This window comes from Lonchura striata, chromosome 4 (genome assembly GCF_050655825.1).
Source record: "Lonchura striata isolate lonStrDom1 chromosome 4, ASM5065582v1, whole genome shotgun sequence".
NCBI lineage: Eukaryota > Metazoa > Chordata > Aves > Passeriformes > Estrildidae > Lonchura > Lonchura striata.
Window position 1 is genome coordinate 1,069,189 of NC_140706.1, and position 20,542 is coordinate 1,089,730.

The following is a 20,542-nucleotide window of genomic DNA, read 5'->3' on the forward strand; positions in this document are numbered from 1 at the left end:
CTGGGACAGGCTGATCCGGGATGGACTGGGACAGGCTGATCCAGGATGGACTGGGACAGGCTGATCCAGGATGGACTGGGACAGGTTGATCCAGGATGGACTGGGACAGGCTGATCCAGGATGGACTGGGACAGGCTGATCCAGGATGGACTGGGACAGGCTGATCCAGGATTAATTGGGACAGGCTGATCCAGGATGGACTGGGACAGGCTGATCCAGGATGAACTGGGACAGGCTGATCCAGAATGAATTGGAATAGGTTGATCCAGGATGAATTGGAATATATTGATCCAGGATGAATTGGAATAGGTTGATCCAGGATGAATTGGAATAGGTTGATCCAGGATGAATTGGAATAGGTCGATCCAGGATGAGTTCGGTGCAGCAGGAGGAGCTGGAGCAGTCGGAATTCCAGCTGTGCTGGGTGGAAGGTGATGTTTCCTCCTCGTGCCGCAGCTGGGGGTGTTTGTGTCCCCTCAGGGCTGCGCCATGTGAGGTTGGGTCAGTTCCTGTTCCCTCCTTGGCAGCCAAAATCCCCCTGGGATGGGAATGGATTGGGAAGGATCTTAAAGATGATCCCATTCCCACCCCATCCATGGGCAGGGACAGCTCCCACTGTCCCAGGTGGATCCAAGCCCAATGTCCCACCTGGCCTTGGACACTTCCAGGGATCCAGCGGCAGCCTCAGCTGCTCTGGATAACCAGTGGTGATCCTTGTGTTTTCCAGCCTTCAGGATTCTGGGATTATCTCCCCATGGAACACATTCTGCTTGGTCAAAAACCATCGGAATGTTTGTGTGGGAATGAAGGATTTGGGGAACACAATGGAAAACCTGGAAATCCGAGTTCAGGATGTTAAATCCGACATTCAAATGAAAACAAGAAAAAGAGACTTAGCAGGAAAAAATGGGAGAGTCTGCTGCTCCTCCTTGTCCTCCTTCTTGTCCTCCTCCTCGTCCTCTTTCTCGTCCTCCTCCTCGTCCTCGTCCTCCTCCTCATCCTCCTCCTCATCCTCCTCCTCGTCCTCCTCCTCCTTGTCCTCGTCCTCCTCGTCCTCCTCCTTCTTCTTCTCCTCCTTCTCCTCCTTCTTGTCTTTCTTCTCCTCCTCCTGGGGGAAGAGGATGGGGGCTGAGGAGGGCAGCAGATCCCTCAGGGTGGGAAGGTTTCCCAGGCTCATCCAGGAGCTGCTGCTCTGATCCCATCCTGGAGCTCCAGGTGAGGCTGATTCCTGCTCTCCAGTGGGAACATCTCTCACTCTGGGCAGGGATCCCATCATCCCATTATCCCATCATCCCATTATCCCATGCCAGCTGCTGTCCCCCTGGGGGTGGCTGGATCCAGGCTGTGGAACACGAGGAGCTGTTTCCTGGGAATGCTGGGATCCCTGGCACGTGGCAGGAGGCGATTCCGGTGTTATGGGGACATCCTGGCCCTCCCTGGGGAGGACAAAACACAACCACATTTCCCCCCTTCCAGAGCCAGCGCTTCCCAGCACTCCAGGGGACACAGGGACATTCCCCAGTCTCCAGACACTGCCTGGTGGCCTTTGGCTGGCCTGGAACAGCGTTCCAAAAAGGCACTTTGGGTCGTGTTCCCAATGATCCTGATCATCCCAAGGATCCTGATAATCCCAATGATCCTGATCATCCAGGTGATCCTGATCATCCCACTGACCCTGATCATCCCAATGATCAAATCATCCCAAGGATCCTGATCATCCCAATGATCCTGATCATCCCACTGACCCTGATCATCCCAATGATCGAATCATCCCAGTGATCCTGATCATCCCAATGATCTTGATAACCCAATGATTTTGATCATCCCAAGGATGCTGATAATCCCAAAGATCCTGATAATCCCAATGATCCTGATAATCCCGATGGCCCTGATCATCCCAATGACCCTGATCATCCCAATGATCCTGATAATCCCAATGATCCTGATCATTCCAATGATTCCGATCATCCCAATGATTCCGATCATCCCAATGATCCCGATCATCCCAATGATCCTGACAATTCCAATGATCCTGATAATCCCAGTGATCCTGATCATCCCAATGATCCCAATCATTCCAATGATCCTGACAATCCAAATGATCCTGATCATCCCCGTGACCCTGACAATCCCAATGATCCTGATCATCCCAGTGACCCTGACAATCCCAATGATCCTGATCATCCCCATGACCCTGACAATCCCAATGATCCTGATCATCCCAATGATCCTGATCATCCCAATGATCCTGATCATCCCAGTGACCCTGACAATCCCAATGATCCTGACAATCCCAGTGATCCTGATCATTCCCATGATCCTGACAATCCCAATGATCCTGACAATCCCAATGATCCTGACAATCCCCGTGACCCTGACAATCCCAGTGACCCTGACAATCCCAATGATCCTGACAATCCCCGTGACCCTGACAATCCCTGCTGTTTCTGGGCTCTGGGTGACGCTGGGCAGCACAGCTGGAATCGTCCTGGGCTCAGCTGGATCCCGGGCAGGGAATGTCCCCGTGCTGGGTGTCACCTCTCCGCTGGCATTCCGTGTTTTCCAGAGGTCCCAGAGCCCGGCTGGGAGCTGTGCCGTGCCCGTGCCAGGGCTGGGCTCAGCTGGAGCCTCTGGAAGCTCCTGCTCGGCGGGGGCCGGGCTTTATCCTGCCCCAGGACTTCCAGAGGCACCCCTGGAGCTGAACTTCCACTTCTTCCAGCTCCCTTTCCAGGGCTTTGCCTTAACGAGTCAAAATAAGGCTGGTTATTAAAAAATGGGAATTTTCTAGGCTTGGATGCAGCAGGAAGAGCCTTTGGAAAGGTCGCTCTGGTGGCTGGGAGGATTTCCACAGCGGCGTGGGGATAATGGGATGGGGTTTCTGCTCCTGGGCAGGTTTGGGCAGCAGGAATTTGATTTTCCAGTCGAATTTAGGAACGAGACCTTCTTAATCTTCGCTCCTGCTGCTTGTCTGCTTGGGATATTAAAGTCTTAGGAGAGGAAATGCATCCTTGGGGCTGGAGAGATGGGAAGGGACGTGGGCAGCCACGGGCTGGGCTTGCAGGATTTTGGGAAGAGGCTCCCGGCATGTGTCCACTGGAGGAACGATGGATGGGGAGGTGTCGCTGTCAGAATTTTGGAGGTGCTCACAGCCATCCCCTTCCCCTGGGCAAGGGGAATTCACCCCGGGGGTGGGAATGATCCCAGGGAATTCACCTCGGGGCTGGAAATGATCCCAGGGAATTCACCCCGGGGCTGGGAATGATCCCAGGGAATTCACCCCGGGGCTGGGGCTGATCCCAGGGAATTCACCCCAGGGCTGGGAATGATCCCAGGGAATTCACCCCGGGGCTGGAACCGATCCCAGGGAATTCACCTCGGGGCTGGAAATGATCCCAGGGAATTCACCCCGGGGCTGGAACCGATCCCAGGGAATTCACCCCGGGGCTGGGAATGATCCCAGGGAATTCACCCCGGGGCTGGAAATGATCCCAGGGAATTCACCCCGGGGCTGGAACCGATCCCAGGGAATTCACCCCGGGGCTGGAACCGATCCCAGGGAATTCACCCCGGGGCTGGAACCGATCCCAGGGAATTCACCTCGGGGCTGGGACCAATCCCAGGGAATTCACCCCGGGGCTGGGAATGATCCCAGGGAATTCACCCCAGGGCTGGAAATGATCCCAGGGAATTCACCCCGGGGCTGGGAATGATCCCAGGGAATTCACCCCGGGGCTGGAACCGATCCCAGGGAATTCACCCCGGGGCTGGAACCGATCCCAGGGAATTCACCCCGGGGCTGGGATCAATCCCAGGGAATTCACCCCGGGGCTGGGGCTGGGACTGATCCCAGGGAATTCAGGGCACAGTGGTTCCATTTTTAGGGAATACTGGTTCTGTTTTCAGGGAATGCTATTTCAATTGTCAGGGGATAGCGGTTCTGTTTTCAGGGAATGGTGGCTCTGTTTCCAGGGAATGCTTATTATATTTTCAGGGGATGGTGGCTCCATTTTCAGGGAATGGTGGTTCTGTTTCCAGGGAATGCTTTTTTATTCAATTTTCAGGGAATGGTGGCTCTGTTTTCAGGGAATGGTGGTTCTGTTTTCAGGGAATGGCAGTTGTGTTTTCAGGGAACGGTGGCTCTGTTTTTAGGGAACAGTGGTTCGGTTTTCAGGGAATGGTGGCTCTGTTTTTAGGGAATGTTAATTCAATTGTCAAGGAACGGTGGCTCTATTTTCAGGGAATGGTAGCTCAGTTTTCAGGGAATGGCAGTTCTGTTCTCAGGGACTTGTGGCTCTGCTTTCAAGGGATGGTGGCTCCACTTTCAGGGAGTGCTGGTTCATTTTTCAGGGAATGGTGGCTCCACTTTCAGGGAGTGCTGGTTCATTTTTCAGGGAATGGTGGCTCCACTTTCAGGGAGTGCTGGTTCATTTTTCAGGGAATGGTGGCTCCATTTTCAGGGAGTGCTGGTTCATTTTTCAGGGAATGGTGGCTCCACTTTCAGGGAGTGCTGGTTTATTTTTTGGGGAATGGTGGCTCCATTTTCAGGGATTGCTGGTTCATTTTTCAGGGAATGGTGGTTCCATTTTCAGGGATTGCTGGTTCATTTTTCGGGGAATGGTGGCTCCATTTTCAGGGAGTGCTGGTTCATTTTTCAGGGAATGGTGGCTCCACTTTCAGGGAGTGCTGGTTTATTTTTTGGGGAATGGTGGCTCCATTTTCAGGGATTGCTGGTTCATTTTTCAGGGAATGGTGGTTCCATTTTCAGGGATTGCTGGTTCATTTTTCGGGGAATGGTGGCTCCATTTTCAGGGATTGCTGGTTTATTTTTTGGGGAATGGTGGCTCCATTTTCAGGGAGTGCTGGTTCATTTTTCAGGGAATGGTGGCTCCATTTTCAGGGAACGGTGCCGAGCTGCCTGCCCTTCCCGTGACACTCAGGGACAAATTGCAGCCAGGTGCTGCAGCAGCCACCGAGGGGCTCCTGCAGCAGCCCGAGGCTTCCCTCCCCTCCAAGGCTTTTTGCAGAACCCCCAAGTTCTGCTGCCAGGCTCAGGTCGTTTAAACCTCTCCACATATTCTTCCAATTCCCATCTATGGCAAATTTAGAATAGCTTTAATTTCGGGGAAAATGTCCTTTACTTCCTCCAGGCCAGGAGGAGCTGCTTTGTTCCCCTTTCCTGGTTTTTTGGAGCAGGACAGGGAGGAGGTGGCTGGGACACCCCGCTGGCTTTGATTTGGGTTCCTCACTTCTGGTTCCTCTGGGATCCAGCAGGGTGAAGGAGCTCCAGCAGCACCAGGGATGTTCCCTGCTCCCGTGTTTTCAGGGAAGGTGGGATTTGAGGTTTTCATTTCAAATCTCTGCATTTTGCTGGTGGCTGTTGACCTGGGCCAAGCTCACCTGTGCCTCAGGATCGTGGGATTGTTCTGCTTGGAAAACCCTGTGAGATCTGAGCCCAGCACTGCCCAGGCCACCACTGCCCCTTGTCCCGCAGTGCCACATCCCCAGGGATTTGGATTCCCCCAGGGATGGGGCTTCCCCCATTTCCTTTGCAGCTTTGGGAGGGAAGTGTGGCTCCTGATGTGTTCCCACTCCTGCTGTTGCAAACACCTTCCACAGGCACTTCCTCTGGGCATCTCAGGTCTTCCAAAACTTGGGAATTCGGCAAAAAACCATTCAAACAGGATATGGCTGTGTGGGAACAGCCTGCTGGAGGAGATCCTGCTGGAATGGAGGGAGTTTCCCTGGCAGGAGCAGAGGGCACGGAGCCTTCCCGTGCCTCTGGCAGATTTGGGAAGGGTTTAAGAAGCATTTGTAGGGGAAAACTGAAGCCAGATCTTGGGCAAAGGGAGAGGAGAAGCTGTGGGATGCAGCTGGCTCGGGGGGTTTGCTGTGGCTGATGCTGGCATGGCTGGGAGGGGGAAGGTTTGGGGCAGCTCCTGCTCCTGTGGGCAGGGAGGGAGGAGCAGGAGGTCCCCGCAGGTGTTGGTGTTTAACCTCCTCCCTGAAGGCCGAGGGAGCTGTGCTTCCCTGTGCAGGTAAAATTCCATCTCTGCTGCTTCCCCACGGATCCCCATCCCCCCTGAGCCAGCCTTCCCTTGGTGTGCCCGCTAAAAACCAGCAGACATTTCCTCTTGGAGCATCTTCTGCTCCAGGGTTGGTTTTTCCCCCATTTTTTCAGCTTCCCAGAGCAGTTGGGAAGGCCTTGGGAAGCTGTTCCTGCCTGGCACTGGGGATCAGAGTTCCCAGGCAGGGATGGGAGCCCGTCCCAGGCACCGAGTGTTTGGGGTTTCCTGGGATTGTCGCCTCGTCCTCAGGATCCTGCTGGGGACCGAGCTCTGGGTGTCCCAGCTGTGGCCTTCTCCTTCAGGAGAACCTCTCCAAAGGCTGTGGAAAGTCCTGGATGGAGCAAAGGAAGAGGAGAGGAGCAGTTCTTACCCTGGGCTGCTTTGGGGTTGTCTGAGTTGGGCTGTGGGAACTGGAACCTTCCATGGGGTATGGGGAAGGAATTCCTGGCTGGGAGGGTGGGAAGGGCTGGGTGGAATTCCCAGATTTGCTGTGGCTGCCCCTGGATCCCTGGAGTGCCCAGGGCCAGGTTGGACACTGGGGCTGGATCCACCTGGGACAGTGGGAGGTGTCCCTGCCATGGATGGGGTGGGATTGGATGGACTTTAGGGTCCCTTCCAACCCAAACCATTCTGGAAATCTGGAGCCCCTCTGCTCTGGAGCCAGGCTGGGAGAACTGGGAATGTTTCCCTGGAGAAGGGAAAATTCCAGGGAATGCTCAGAGTCCCCAGCTCCAGGAGAGCTGGAGAGGGACTGGGGACAAGGGACAGAGGGACAGGAGCCAGGGAATGGCTCCCACTGGGAAAGGGCAGCTTGGGCTGGGATCTTGGCAAGGAATTCCTGGCTGGGCTGGAATTCCCAGATTTGCTGGGGCTGCCCCTGGATCCCTGGAGTGCCCAAGGCCAGGCTGGACACTGGGATTGGATCCACCTGGGACAGTGGGAGGTGTCCCTGTTGTTGGATGCAGTGGGAATGGGGTGATCCTAAAATCCTTTCCATCCCAACCCATTCCATGATTCTGTGATAATTACTGCTCTGATAACTTGTCCCTCCTCTTCATTTGCCCTCTAGACCAACACCCCCTTCTCCACTTGCTGATGTGTCCATGAAGGTTCACATCTCCCAGATTCTTCCTCTTTCCAGTACATTTTCCCCTCTTTCCAACTTAATCCAGGTTAGCTTTCTCCTCTCCTTTTGTTCTGCTTTGCCTCTTTGCAGCCTCTGCTGTTCCTTTCCATCCACGTTTCATTAAACCTTGGAAAATCCCCCTCTGCCTCGTGATCCTCGGGAGGAGCAGGTGCTGGGGAATGTGACAGCATGGAGAAATCTGGATGAATTTCCCACCTCTGTGGCTCGGTTCCTTGTGTTCTGAGCAGAGAAACCTGCCCAGACGTGGCTGTGCTCCTCTCCTGCAGGCAGGGCTGGCTCCTTTCCAGGGATTTGTGGCTGGCTCCCAGGAGAAGGTGGCCAGGTCACCTCTCTGTGCACCCAGGCCTGGCTGAACTTACTGGTGCCGTGTCCTCGTCCCTCCCCTTCCACCTCAGAGCGCAGAGAAGGAGGAAAACAACAAAATGGTTCTGGAATTCTGGCCCAGCCTAGACTGGGATCAGCTGGGACGAGGGCTCTCCTGGTGCCTCCTCCCTGGGCTCTCCATGATTCCAGAGGTGTCCCAGGAATGCTGTGAGGGAGCTGGGGGGGGTTGGGTGTGTTGGGGTCTGCAGAGGCTCCAGGCTGCTCCTGGGGATGTCCTGCTGGGATCAGTGGGGCAGAGTTCCTGCAGGAGAACCCGTGGGGCAGAGTTCCTGCAGTGATGCCAAGGGCAGATGCCCATCTCCAGGTGCTCCAGGGAGCTGTGAGGCCTTTGCTCTGTGTCTGGAGCGTTGGGTGGCTGGGACTTCTGGGAATGTTGACTGTTCCATACCTGTGAGCGCCTTGCTGAGAGGAATCCCAGATTCCTGGCGTGCTTTGGGCTGGAAGGGGCCTTCAGTGCATCCCATTCCATGGGCAGGGTCACCTTCCACTGTCCCAGCGTGCTCCAGCCTGGCCGTGGACACCTCCAGGGATGGAGCAGCCTCAGCTGCTCGGGGCATCCATTCCAGGGCCTCTCCTGCTTCTGAGTGAAGAATTCTAGCAGTGTTCTCTTCCTGCTGCTGCTGCTGCTCCACATCAGCCTCTCCCAGGACTTCCCAGAAATGCACTGGAGCAGGAGAACCTGGAGAACGAGAACCTGGAGATCTCTCTATGGCCAAAAATCCACTGGTACAGGAGGAGCTAGAGATCTCTTGTGATCAGAAATCCTTTGGCAGAGGAGAAGCTGAAAATCTCCATGACCAGAAATGCACTGGCATTGGAGAACCTGGAGATCTCCATGAGCAGAAATCCATGGGCACAGGAGAACCTGGAGCTCTCTTTGTGACCAAAAATGCACTGGCACAGGAGAACCTGGAGCAGGAGAACCTGGAGATCTCTTTGTGACCAGATATCCCTTGGCAGAGGAGAACCTGGAACAGGAGAACCTGGAGATCTCTCTGTTACCTGAAATGCACTGACACAGGAGAAGCTGGGGCAGGAGAAGCTGGAGCAGGAGAAGCTGGAGATTTCCATGACGAGACATGCCCTGGCACAGCAGAACCTGGAGGTCTCCATGACCAGAAATGCAGTGGCACAGAAGAACCTGGAGCAGAAGAACCTGGAGAACTTCATGACAAGAAATGCACTGGCACAGCAGAACCTGGAGATCTCCATGACCAGAAAAGCCCTGGCACAGGAGAACCTGGAGATCTCCATGACCAGAAATGCCCTGGCATTGGAGAACCTGGAGGTCTCCATGACCAGAAAAGCCCTGGCACAGCAGAACCTGGAGATCTCCATGACCAGAAATGCACTGGCACAGCAGAACCTGGAGATCTCCATGACCAGAAATGCCCTGGCACAGCAGAACCTGGAGATCTCCATGACCAGAAATGCCCTGGCACAGCAGAACCTGGAGCAGGAGAACCTGGAGATCTCCATGACCAGAAAAGCCCTGGCACAGGAGAACCTGGAGGTCTCCATGACCAGAAATGCCCTGGCACAGGAGAACCTGGAGATCTCCATGACCAGAAATGCACTGGCACAGCAGAACCTGGAGATCTCCATGACCAGAAAAGCCCTGGCACAGCAGAACCTGGAGATCTCCATGACCAGAAAAGCCCTGGCACAGCAGAACCTGGAGATCTCCATGACCAGAAAAGCCCTGGCACAGGAGAACCTGGAGATCTCCATGACCAGAAATGCCCTGGCACAGGAGAACCTGGAGATCTCCATGACCAGAAAAGCCCTGGCACAGGAGAACCTGGAGGTCTCCATGACCAGAAATGCCCTGGCACAGCAGAACCTGGAGCAGAAGAACCTGGAGATCTCCATGACCAGAAATGCCCTGGCACAGAAGAACCTGGAGATCTCCATGACCAGAAATGCCCTGGCACAGCAGAACCTGGAGATCTCCATGACCAGAAATACCCTGGCACAGCAGAACCTGGAGATCTTTGTGAGTTGAAATGTTTTCCTTGGGGCTGGCTGGCGAGTGGCACGAGTGGAACATGGAACTATTAATGAGCAGCTCTGCAGGGAAAGGGAATTCGTGTCCCGTGGATCAAAGGAATTTGCTGGGTATTAATTCCATTTATTTACAAGTTCAGCTGCTTTGTAAACGTCTCCTTGTCGGGCCGTTCCTGTTAACAGCGGCTGGGGCTGTTTTTAATAACCTTTTATTTGGAACAAAGCTGGCAGAAACCTTCTCTGCTTTCCTTCAGGGTTGGTGGCGTTGCCTTCAAGCTTCCCTGGCCTCGGAGCTGAGTTTTAACCCCTTGGTAGCTGCGGGGTCTGCTCCAGACGGGGAATATCTGGAAGCACTTGGCACAGCCTGCAGGAATGTGGTTCAGTCCTCGGAGCGCGGCGTTTGACACGCCATTAAAGGGCTGCGAGCTTTGCTCACGCTCATAAACGTCTTTTGTGAGCGTGGCTGTTCAAGTGAGCTTTTATCAGCCACCTGTGCTCTGCTTTACAGAGGGGCACTGGCCCCGCCAACGGGACTTTTCCACAAGTCCCTTCCGGGGCAGTGGGGCTGGGGCTGCAGCTGGCAGAGTTTGTGTTTGCAGCTACTGCGCGTCTCCTCTGGGGAGGGAGCTCGTGTGGGGCCAGGGGTGGACTCTGGGGTGATCCCGGGGGAGAAATGACTGGGAAAAGTGCACAGGGAGAGGAGCTGTTCCTTGGGCTTCAGCAGCTGGACACAAACCTGGAGGGCTGGAGCAGCCTCCACCCTCCGTGTGCTCTGCCTGGAGGCATCTCACGGCCTGGGGTGAAAAATGCAAAGGGAGCTGCTGGAGAGAGCCCAGAGGAGGTCGTGGAAATGATTCCAGGACTCTGGAGTCCCTCTGCTCTGGGAGAGCTGGGAATGTTCCCCGGGAGAAGGGAAAATTCCAGGGAATGCTCAGAGTGCCTGGAGGGGCTCCAGGAGAGCTGGAGAGGGACTGGGGACAAGGGACAGAGGGACAGGAGCCAGGGAATGGCTCCCACTGGGATAGGGGAGCTTGGGCTGGGATCTTGGCAGGGAATTCCTGGCTGGAATGGAATTCCCAGATTTGCTGGGGCTGCCCCTGGATCCCTGGTAGTGCCCAAGGCCAGGTTGGACTTCGGGCTTGGATCCACCTGGGATGGTGGGAGGTGTCCCTGCTCATGGGTGGGGTTCAGGGTCCCTTCCCACCCAAACCATTCCACGCTTGTCATGGTGCTGCTCAGCCCCATGTGTTGCACTGGAGCTTCAGCTGGGGGGTCCCTCGGGGAACGTGAGGTTTGCTTTGTAGGGCACGGCCAGGGGGGTCTCGTTTAACCTCCTTTAGGTCAGGCTTTTCTTGGGGTGTTGCCTCAGAAACCTGCGTGGGTGAGGCTGCAGAGCCTCTGGGGGTTTTCAGCGAGAACCAGCCGTGTTTTCTTCCTGGTGACCTCCCGTGGGGACTGAAGGTCCTTTCAGGAGCCTTTTCCTCGGGGATGCTCCAGCCCCTGAGCTCATCACGGCTCCCCCCTGCCCTACCTGGGCAGTGCTGTCCTTGTCCCAGGGGATCCCAGCACTGTTCCATGGGGTCCTTGGGATGTGGTGACTTCACAGAACCTTGGAATGCTTTGGGTGGAAATCCCTCAAATCCCTCATTCCCGCCCCATCCGTGGCAGGGACACCTCCCACTATCCCAGATGGATCCAACCTGGCCTTGGAGATTTCCAGGGATCCAGGGGCAGCCACAGCTGCTCTGGGAATTCCAGCCTGGCAGGGAGCAGGGAAGGACTCGTGCTGGGGAGCTTTGGGGTCTGGTGAAGGTGGTGAGGTCTCCTGTCCATGGCCCGAGCTTTGTGTGCAGGGCCTCACACGGGGAGGTCCTTCCGTGAGATCACGGTCCTGGAATGCGGATTCATCCCATCAGGGAGACTTGGATTAGCTCTTCCACCAGCAGGGACAACAAAATTCCATCCCCCAGGGAGGGATGATGGGATTTATGGAGGGTGCACGTGGCCCAGCCCCGGCTCTGGCTTTTTCCTGTTTTACAGAAACCTCTGAAGTCTGGGAGTGCTCCCGGGTGTCCCCAGGCACTGGAGCTCACCCCTGCAGCTCCTGTGGGATCGTGGCCAAGGGCTGGACACCACTGCAGGCTCTTTATCCCATGAATCCCATCTTCCTCCTCTCCTGTTGCTCTCCAGGGATTTTCTCTGAAAAGCTCTGCCCACCTTGGAGTCTTTAAGGTTTAATTTTACGCTGTGCTTTTACTTGATGTAGAAATAAGGGCAGGATGAGTTGGCTAATTGGATTATTTCCCTCATTTTATCAGTTCTTGGCTTATGGAGCCTAAATATCCACGCTGGGACTCCCCAGTTTGTTCCGAATACCCCAAGGAGCTTTTTGGGATGCGTTTTCCCCTCAGAACTCCAGATTTTGGGTGCCACGTCCTCTCCCCTTTCCCTCCCCGCTCCCAAACCCCGCTCTGTACGATGCAGTTTTTAAATCCCAGAGCCTTCCCACCCCAGCACGAGGCCGAGGAGAAGGAGCTGCTGTGCCTCGGGAAGCCCTGGGAGCAGTTGCTGCTGCTAAAACGCCGACAGACCCCCTTGCTCGGGGAAACGTCACCGTGAGCCCGGCGGGGACAGCTTGTGTTCAGCTGAGCTTCATCACAAACAAACAAGGCTCTGGAAGCCTCCAGTGATTCCCGTTTCTCCTCCCCCCACCCCCTTCCTCCAAGCTTTTATTTGCTTTTCTCCCTTTTAAATCCAATTTATGGCTTCCTGGCCCCACCGGATTTTTGATTGACTTTTAAAAAATGGCCGTAAAACAACGGCCCCTGTGTAGAGGGAGCTGCTGAAATGCCTCCGAGGCGTTGTTTGTAGGTCCACGTTCCCCTCTGCCGAGGGAACGGGAGCCTTCCATGCCTTCCACATTTCCCGGGCTCGGGGACAGAGCGCTGTGGCCTTTGCAGATGCTTTTTGCTCTTTTTGCTGCTTTTTGGGGTTCTGAGGAAAATGTTGGCAGCCAGGGCCGGGATTCTGCCTCTCGAGGTGGGGCTGATGTGTCTGGAAGGCTCAGGAGTGGCTCTGGTGGGAGCTGGAGAGCTTCCAGAAGGGGCTGCCGGATGAGTTTGGCTCCGGAGGGAATGGGGGGGTGAGAAAGGCCGAGGTTTTCCAGGCTGGACAAGCTCCAAGAACAGGGAAAGCTCAGGAACGTCCCCTGGTCCCACCTCAGCTTGCAAAGCCCCGTGGAGCTCCAGCCCTGTCCCACCATCCCCACGGGCAAGCAGGGAACGTGGTGGGATGGGGATGGAGCAGGGACATCTCGGACACCTCACCCTGGACACCTCCAGGTTGTGTCCATGGCTGAAGTTTGGGATGGAATTCCCACTCCTGGACACTCCCAAGGGAATGGGGGTTGAGGCAAGCAGGGAACATGATGGGATGGAGATGGAGATGGAGATGGAGATGGAGATGGAGATGGAGATGGAGATGGAGATGGAGCGGGGACATCTCAGTCACCTCACCCTGGACACCTCCAGGTTGTGTCCATGGTTGAAGTTTGGGATGGAATTCCCACTCCTGGACACTTCTGTTGAATTCCCAAGGGAATGGGGGTTGAGGCAAGCAGGGAGCACATGGTGAGATGGAGATGGAGCAGGGACATCTTGGTCACCTCATCCCTGGACACCTCCAGAATTTGTCCATGGCTGAAGTTTGGGATGGAATTCCTACTCCTGGACACTCCCAAGGGAATGGAGGTTGAGGCAAGCAGGGAACATGATGGGATGGAGATGATGGAGATGGAGATGGAGATGGAGATGGAGATGGAGATGGAGATGGAGCAGGGACATCTCAGTCACCTCACCCTGGACACCTCCAGGTTGTGTCCATGGCTAAGTTTGGGATGGAGTTCCCACTCCTGGACACTTCTGTTGCATTCCCAAGGGAATGGGGGTTGAGGCAAGCAGGGAACATGATGGGATGGAGGTGGTGGTGAAGATGGAAATGGAGATGGATCAGGAACATCGTGGTTACCTCATCCCTGGACACCTCCAGAATTTGCCCATGGCTGATTTTTTGTTTTTATTCTTTGGGGTTTTTTTGGGGCTTTTTTTTTGGTGTTTTTTTCTCTTTTTCTGTTCAGGTTTGGATTGAAAGTGTTTGAGATGGTATTTTGGTTTTGGATTTTACTATTTTTGAAATTTATATTATAGTCTTAAAAGCTGTGAGTTTTGCAGTATTTTACTAATAAGTCATAAAATGTCTCTCTGTTTATTTTGATAAGGTCTTTTAAGGAAAAACCATCTAATTAAGAAATGATACATTAGTTTTATTTTTAACTTAATAGCTAATTATTTATGTCTCGTCATGCGGACTTTTTGCTCTAATTATAAAATGTTACTTGTGAAAAAGAAGGGCTAGCTTCTGCCCTAAAACTTGCATCTTGTCTTATATATATTGCTATATTTTAAAATGAAGTTTTTAAAATAGTTTTTTTACACACTTCCATTCAAGCTATACACTCCTACTCCTGGTGTTACCAATTAATTTGGGAAGCTTTCTTTATGCTCTCGGGTCAAATGCAGCGTTCTCTTGAGGGCGTGTGCCTTTCACAGACCTAAAGTCTGAAATTCCGAGCAGCTGGGCTTCCAGCAATCCCTTTTTGCCTCATTTTCCTGCAGCAGGAGCTGAGGGAACTGCTTGGGGTCAGCTTGGAGCACTGTGCTCCTGGTGAAGGAATGTGGGATTGTCTTTGCTCCCGGTGCCCCAAAAACTCCTTGTTTGCATTCTGAAGGAAGTGGCAGGTGGTAAATTGTGGGTTTGGGGCATGGCTTGGGTGCAGACTCTGCTTTTGCTGTCCCAGGTTTGCTTTAGGAAGGCTGAGGGAGGATTCCTTGGAGGCTGGACGTGTGGAAATCGGATAAAATCCATTTTTAGGGTGAGCAGGCCTTTGGTAGGTGGGCTTTGGAGGGGATGCTCCTCCCCAGGGGGATCCAGCTGCTGGTGCCTCTGGTTTCCCTCCAGCCCTTCCCGAGTCATCAGGAGCAGAAGATTAAAGATAAAAAAGAGCAACTTGGGTCAAGTTCCTTAAAAGGCAGCGATTTCTTCAGTTAATCAGAGAACCGTGGAGAGGCTGGGGTTGGAAGGGACCTGAAAGTTCATCCAGTGCAGGGACAGCTCCCATGGACCAGGGTGCTCCAAGCCCCAGGGCCAGCCTGGCCTTGGGTTCCAGCTGGTTTGGGGTTCCAGCTGGTTTGGGGTTCCAGCTGGTTTGGGATTCCAGGTGTTTGGGGTTCCAGCTGTTTGGGGTTCCAGGTGGTTTGGGATTCCAGCTGTTTGGGATTCCAGGTGTTTGGGGTTCCAGCTGTTGGGGATTCCAGCTGTTGGGGATTCCAGCTGGTTGGGATTCCAGCTGTTTGGGATTCCAGGTGTTTGGGGTTCCAGCTGTTGGGGATTCCAGCTGTTGGGGATTCCAGCTGGTTGGGATTCCAGCTGTTTGGGGTTCCAGCTGGTTTGGGATTCCAGCTTGTTGGGGTTCCAGCTGTTGGGGATTCCAGCTGTTGGGGATTCCAGCTGGTTGGGATTCCAGGTGTTTGGGGTTCCAGCTGTTGGGGATTCCAGCTGTTTGGAGTTCCAGCTGTTTGGGGTTCCAGCTGTTTGGAGTTCCAGCTGTTGGGGATTCCAGCTGTTGGGAATTCCAGCTGGTTGGGGTTCCAGCTGGTTGGGGTTCTAGCTGTTTGGAGTTCCAGGTGTTTGGGGTTCCAGCTGTTTGGGGTTCCAGCTGTTGGGGATTCCAGCTGTTGGGATTCCAGCTGTTGGGGATTCCAGCTGGTTAGGATTCCAGCTGGTTGGGGTTCCAGCTGGTTTGGGGTTCCAGCTGTTGGGGATTCCAGCTGTTTGGGATTCCAGGTGTTTGGGGTTCCAGCTGGTTGGGGATTCCAGCTGTTGGGGATTCCAGCTGTTTGGGGTTCCAGCTGTTGGGGATTCCAGCTGTTGGGGATTCCAGCTGGTTGGGATTCCAGGTGTTTGGGGTTCCAGCTGGTTGGGATTCCAGCTGTTTGGGATTCCAGCTGTTTGGAGTTCCAGCTGTTTGGGGTTCCAGGTGTTTGGAGTTCCAGGTGTTTGGGGTTCCAGCTGTTGGGGATTCCAGCTGTTGGGGATTCCAGCTGGTTGGGATTCCAGGTGTTTGGGGTTCCAGCTGGTTGGGATTCCAGCTGTTTGGGATTCCAGCTGTTTGGGGTTCCAGCTGTTTGGAGTTCCAGCTGTTTGGGGTTCCAGCTGTTGGGGATTCCAGCTGTTGGGGATTCCAGCTGTTTGGGGTTCTGCTGTTTGGGATTCCACAGGTGCAGAACTAAAGAGAGGAAAGACCCAGAAATGCTCTTCTTGACCAGAGCTCCTCTCCCAGCCCCGGCTCTCCTGCCAGGCCAAGGAGGTGGCACCCAGCAGGTGACAGGCTGTCCCTGCCTGAGGTGCAGCTGATTCCAGAGCTGAGCTGGAGGAGCCCGGCCGAGCTCGAGGCCTTGGCGCTGGGGTTGTTCCCATGGGAGGTGCTCTGACCACATTCCTGCGCTGGAAAAGAGGGATTTGATCACCACGACCAAGCAATTCTGATCCTCAGTGCACCCAAGAGCGTGAAAAATCAGATTCCACCCGGGATTTTCCTTTCCCCTGGGCTTTCGTTGCGGGGAAGGGGCTGCGGGTTGGGAGGAGCAGCTCGGGGTTGGCGCGGCGTTATTAATTTGGTGTGTGCAGGCTCTGGGGTTCCAGGACCCGCTCCCACTTCCAGCACGTTCCCTGTGGCTTTCCCAGGGTTTGACAGGCTGATCCAAGGCTTTAGCTCTTGGAAACCACTTCAGTGGGGCCTGGGAGCCGTGGAGATTATCCAAGCTGGAGCAATCAATCCCTTATGTCCCGAACCGCTGGAGATCCAGGGCTGAACTTCCCTTCACCGACTCCTCGGGCTGAATCAACTCTTTTTTTTTTTTGTAAAAACCAATTTTTAAATCATTCCTCCTTTTGAGTTACGGGCAGAGCGAAGGGGGCTGGGATTGGGAGACCTCGAGTTGGAGGCAAACTTGGGCTTTGTGTTGGAGCCAGGATTTATTTTATTTTACACCATCCCGTGGCCGATCCCGAGGTGGTTTCTCCTTCCCTCCTGATGTCTGTTGGAATCCAGCTCCTTTTCCTGCTGTTTTTCCACTCTCATCCAGGAGCTTTGCTCTTCCCTTGGCTCCTGTCACTCTGGATATTGCAGGATGAGGAAGAAGCCCTGGATGGGAAGGAAAAAGAAGAAAAGAAAGGAGAAAGGAGAAAGAGGAAAGGAGATGGGAAAGGGAAAGGGGAAAGGGAAAGGGGAAAGGGAAGGGGAAAGGGAAAGGAAAGGGGAAAGGAAAGGGGAAAGGAAAGGGGAAAGGAAAGGGGAAAGGAAAGGGGAAAGGAAAGGGGAAAGGAAAGGGGAAAGGAAAGGAAAGGAAAGGAAAGGGGAAAGGAAAGGGGAAAGGAAAGGAAAGGAAAGGAAAGGAAAGGAAAGGAAAGGAAAGGAAAGGAAAGGAAAGGAAAGGAAAGGAAAGGAAAGGAAAGGAAAGGAAAGGAAAGGAAAGGAACTGATGGTGTTGGTGGTGCAATCACACAAATTCCCAGCCAGGTGGGGAGAAGGGCGATCCTGCTGTGAGCTCAGCACTTCCCAGGAATGAGCAAGGGAAGCAGGAAAGGCAGGAGTGTGTCCTGGGGGAATCCTCTGGTGCAGGACATGGACGTGGCAGTCAGGGGCTCTGGTGTCCCTCGTGTGGCCATCCCACGGGATTTGGCCACGTTTGGGTTCCTGGGAGGCTGAATTCCAAGGGATCAGTGGGGAGGGGGTGGGTTTGAGCAGGAATTGCTCTGCTACAAGAGTGGTCAAGCTCTGGAGCAGCTCCTGAGGGCAGGGCTGGAGGCACCATCCCTGGGACATGTGGATGTGGCACTTTGGGATGGGGTGAGTGGGAACGGGGTACTCGGTCCAAACTTGGTCTCGATGATCTCAGAGAAGATCCCAACCTTCCTGATTCTGTGGGAAGCCCAGGGAGCCTTTGGAAAGCTGTAGCTGAAGGAAATGAATGGAATAAGTTTGTTCTTAGCAGCTGGAGAACTGCTCCGGGCCTGCCCTGCTGGGGCTTGTCCTGGACACCAAAATCCAGGAGTCAGGAGCCTCCCATCCTTCAGAAAACCCCCCGGCAGCTCCGATGGTCCCAAATCCCTCACTCAGTTCCTTCCCATCCCCACTTTCTGTGTTAGAGCCTGGCTGAAGCGTGAGGTGCCACGTCCCTTCCACGTTCCCTCGCCTTTCCCACCCCTGTGATCTCCGGAGGTGCAGCTCATCCTTTCCAGCTTTTTTTTGGGAAGAATGGAGCACGGCCACGTTCTCATTGAGATGAAAAAAGGCTTTATGGGGTTGTTTTTGTACAACGAGTCTCCAGTTGGGGTTGGTAATCAGTGAGGGGCAGCCTTTTGTAGTGCCTGGGTAAATCTGTTCCAGCGCCACGAGCAGACGGGTGTTTACATTAGCGTGTTAATTCCTTATATTTGGGGAGTTCTGATCCATGGAAAAACAAAGTAATGAAAGGGTTTTTTTATTCTTTTCTTCCCCCCCTGTTTCTCTCTCTCCATAAATTAGAAACATTCACTTTTAGGGGGAAAAAAAAAAAATTGTGAAGTTAAAGGCAAAATTATGGCATTTATTATCTTGAATTTCCATGACTGGTTAATTTTGCCTGTGTGTGGGTGGCTAAATAATCCTTCTGTTTCCGAAATCTTCCCGAGGAATTCTTTGTTAGTGCAGCGAGACAGACGCCCACTGTGGAGAGTTGAAATGGTCAAATCCCAAATCCCAAATCCCATCCCGGTGCCGGGGATGGCGGATCTGCAGCGGGAGCTGAAGGGATTCCTCACTTCCACGGGGTTAATCCCCGTGCTGCTCACGTTTGGGAATTCCAAAGTGGAAAAGGGGCAGGGATGGAACTGGTGTGGGGTTGAGGCTTCTGCTCATGCAGGGATGGCTCTGGAGCAGCTTCTCCGGAGGTTTGGTGGGGGAACACCTGTGGGAAAGCACAGCAGCCTCCTGCCCATCCATGAAAAGGGATTTGGGATGATTTCTGGGTTTCACAACCCAAGTTACTCCCATTTCCCACCTCATCCCTCTCTCCTGGTGCAGCTTTTCATGCTGAAGTCTTTCAGAGCCCTCAGGATCTGCTTTGCTCTTTGTCCATCTGTGGTCGTGGAATCATGGAATGGGTTGAGTGGGAAGGGACCTTAACTCCCATCCAATCCCACCCCATCCATGGGCAGGGACACCTCCCACTGTCCCAGGTGGATCCAGCCTGGCCCTGGGCACTGCCAGGGATCCAGGGGCAGCCCCAGCAAATTTGGGAATTCCAGCCCAGCCCCTGCCCACCCTCCCAGCCAGGAATTCCTTGCCAAGATCCCAGCCCAAGCTCCCCTTTCCCAGTGGGAGCCATTCCCTGGCTCCTGTCCCTCTGTCCCTTGTCCCCAGTCCCTCTCCAGCTCTCCTGGAGCCCCTGCAGACACTCTGAGCATTCCCTGGAATTTTCCCTTCTCCAGGGGAACATTCCCAGCTCTCCCAGCCTGGCTCCAGAGCAGAGGGGGTCCAGCCCTGGAGCAGCTCCGGGGCCTCCTCTGGGCTCTCTCCAGCAGCTCCACGTCCTCCTGGATTTGGGATCCAGGAGCAGGAGCAGCTCTGCAGGTGGGCTCTCACCTGAGGGCACAGGGACACAATTCCCACCTTTCCTTTGGGATCAGCCCTGGGCTGGGGGTCTGGGCTGGGCCATTCCAGCCTCATCCAGAACACCCCAAATTCTTCTCCTGGTCCAGAGGGATCCTGGTCCGTCTGGAGCAGACCAGGAAGGACCAACACCCCGTGGGACACCCAGGCTCCCCCTGCCAGCCCCATCTGGGCCCCAAAGCTCCACAACCCCACGGAGAGGCACTTTGGAGCCGTTTCATTTTTGGTTTTTCTATCCCGAATTGAAGGAGCCGTGGGGGAGTGGGGCACAAATGACATCCTCGGTTTGGGATTTCATCCCGGCTCACACAATCCCCCGGGCAGGGCTCGCCCCAGCGCCTCGCGCGCGGCCCTTTTGAAAGCCGAGGCTTTTAGGAGCTGAACGCTGTGAATACCTTGGGCTCAGCGGCATATGCAGAACAAATGTGAATCAAACACAGAAATAATTCCTTCAGGAATGTTATTTATTGATGTGGGAGCGCAATACTACACTGTTTACAATAGAGAGTTAAGTGGGATTTGGGGTTTGCTGGGAAGTTGACAGCTTGCGGTCCCGAGCAAAATTTCTGCCTTTTGTGGGATGAAAGAAGAAAAGCTGTGCTCTTGAAATGGTTATTTAGAAATGATTGGGAAGTTTGTTCCCTTTCCAGGCTGGGGAGAGGCTGCCAGGCCTGCGGTCGCCGCAATGGTGAAATTTTGGATGTGAAAGAGCTCACAGAAGTCTGTTTGCATTAGAGTAAGGAGATAAAGAACCTCGCGGGGCTGCCGGGGGACGCGGGCGGGAGCGCGGCCCTCCCGCTCCCTTTCTCACAGGGAAAGCTTGGGATGGCCGGGGCTTGGAGCAGGGAATCGCCCCGGGACGGAGCCCACGGAGCTTGGGAAGGGCTGGGGGAATGACCAGGCTCTGTCACCTCTGGCTGGCTCTGTGGGGTTTTGGTGCCAGCGGGGTTTTTTTGGGACAGGTTCCTGTCCCATCCCCTCCTCGGGCATCCTTGGAGGCTCCCGAGCTGCAGCAACGGCACTGGGGGGCTGGCAGCGAAATGTGGGCCCAGGAGGAGGAAGTTTCCTCCTCATGGATTCCCTTTCTCCGTCCTGTGCCAGGGGATTCTGCCATAAAAGCACAGAGGTGGCACTGACACGGCTGCTGGGCTCTGCGGGCTGCCCGCTCCG

General features: G+C 54.4%; 2 protein-coding genes across 14 annotated transcripts in view; both read left to right on the forward strand.

Moving 5' to 3' along the window:
- The window catches only part of LOC146767478 (uncharacterized), an 81,548-nt gene extending 64,346 nt beyond the window's left edge, over window positions 1–17,202 (forward strand). Inside the window, exon 2 of the mRNA XM_085577357.1 lies at window positions 6,970–17,202. Within this exon, the coding sequence (XP_085433483.1) occupies window positions 8,666–9,601 (936 nt within the window). The 5' untranslated portion in view covers window positions 6,970–8,665 and the 3' untranslated portion in view covers window positions 9,602–17,202. The remainder of the gene's footprint in view (window positions 1–6,969) is intronic.
- Window positions 1–20,542, forward strand: part of EXOC6B (exocyst complex component 6B) — a 284,486-nt gene that overhangs the window by 53,830 nt on the left and 210,114 nt on the right. The window lies entirely within an intron of this gene.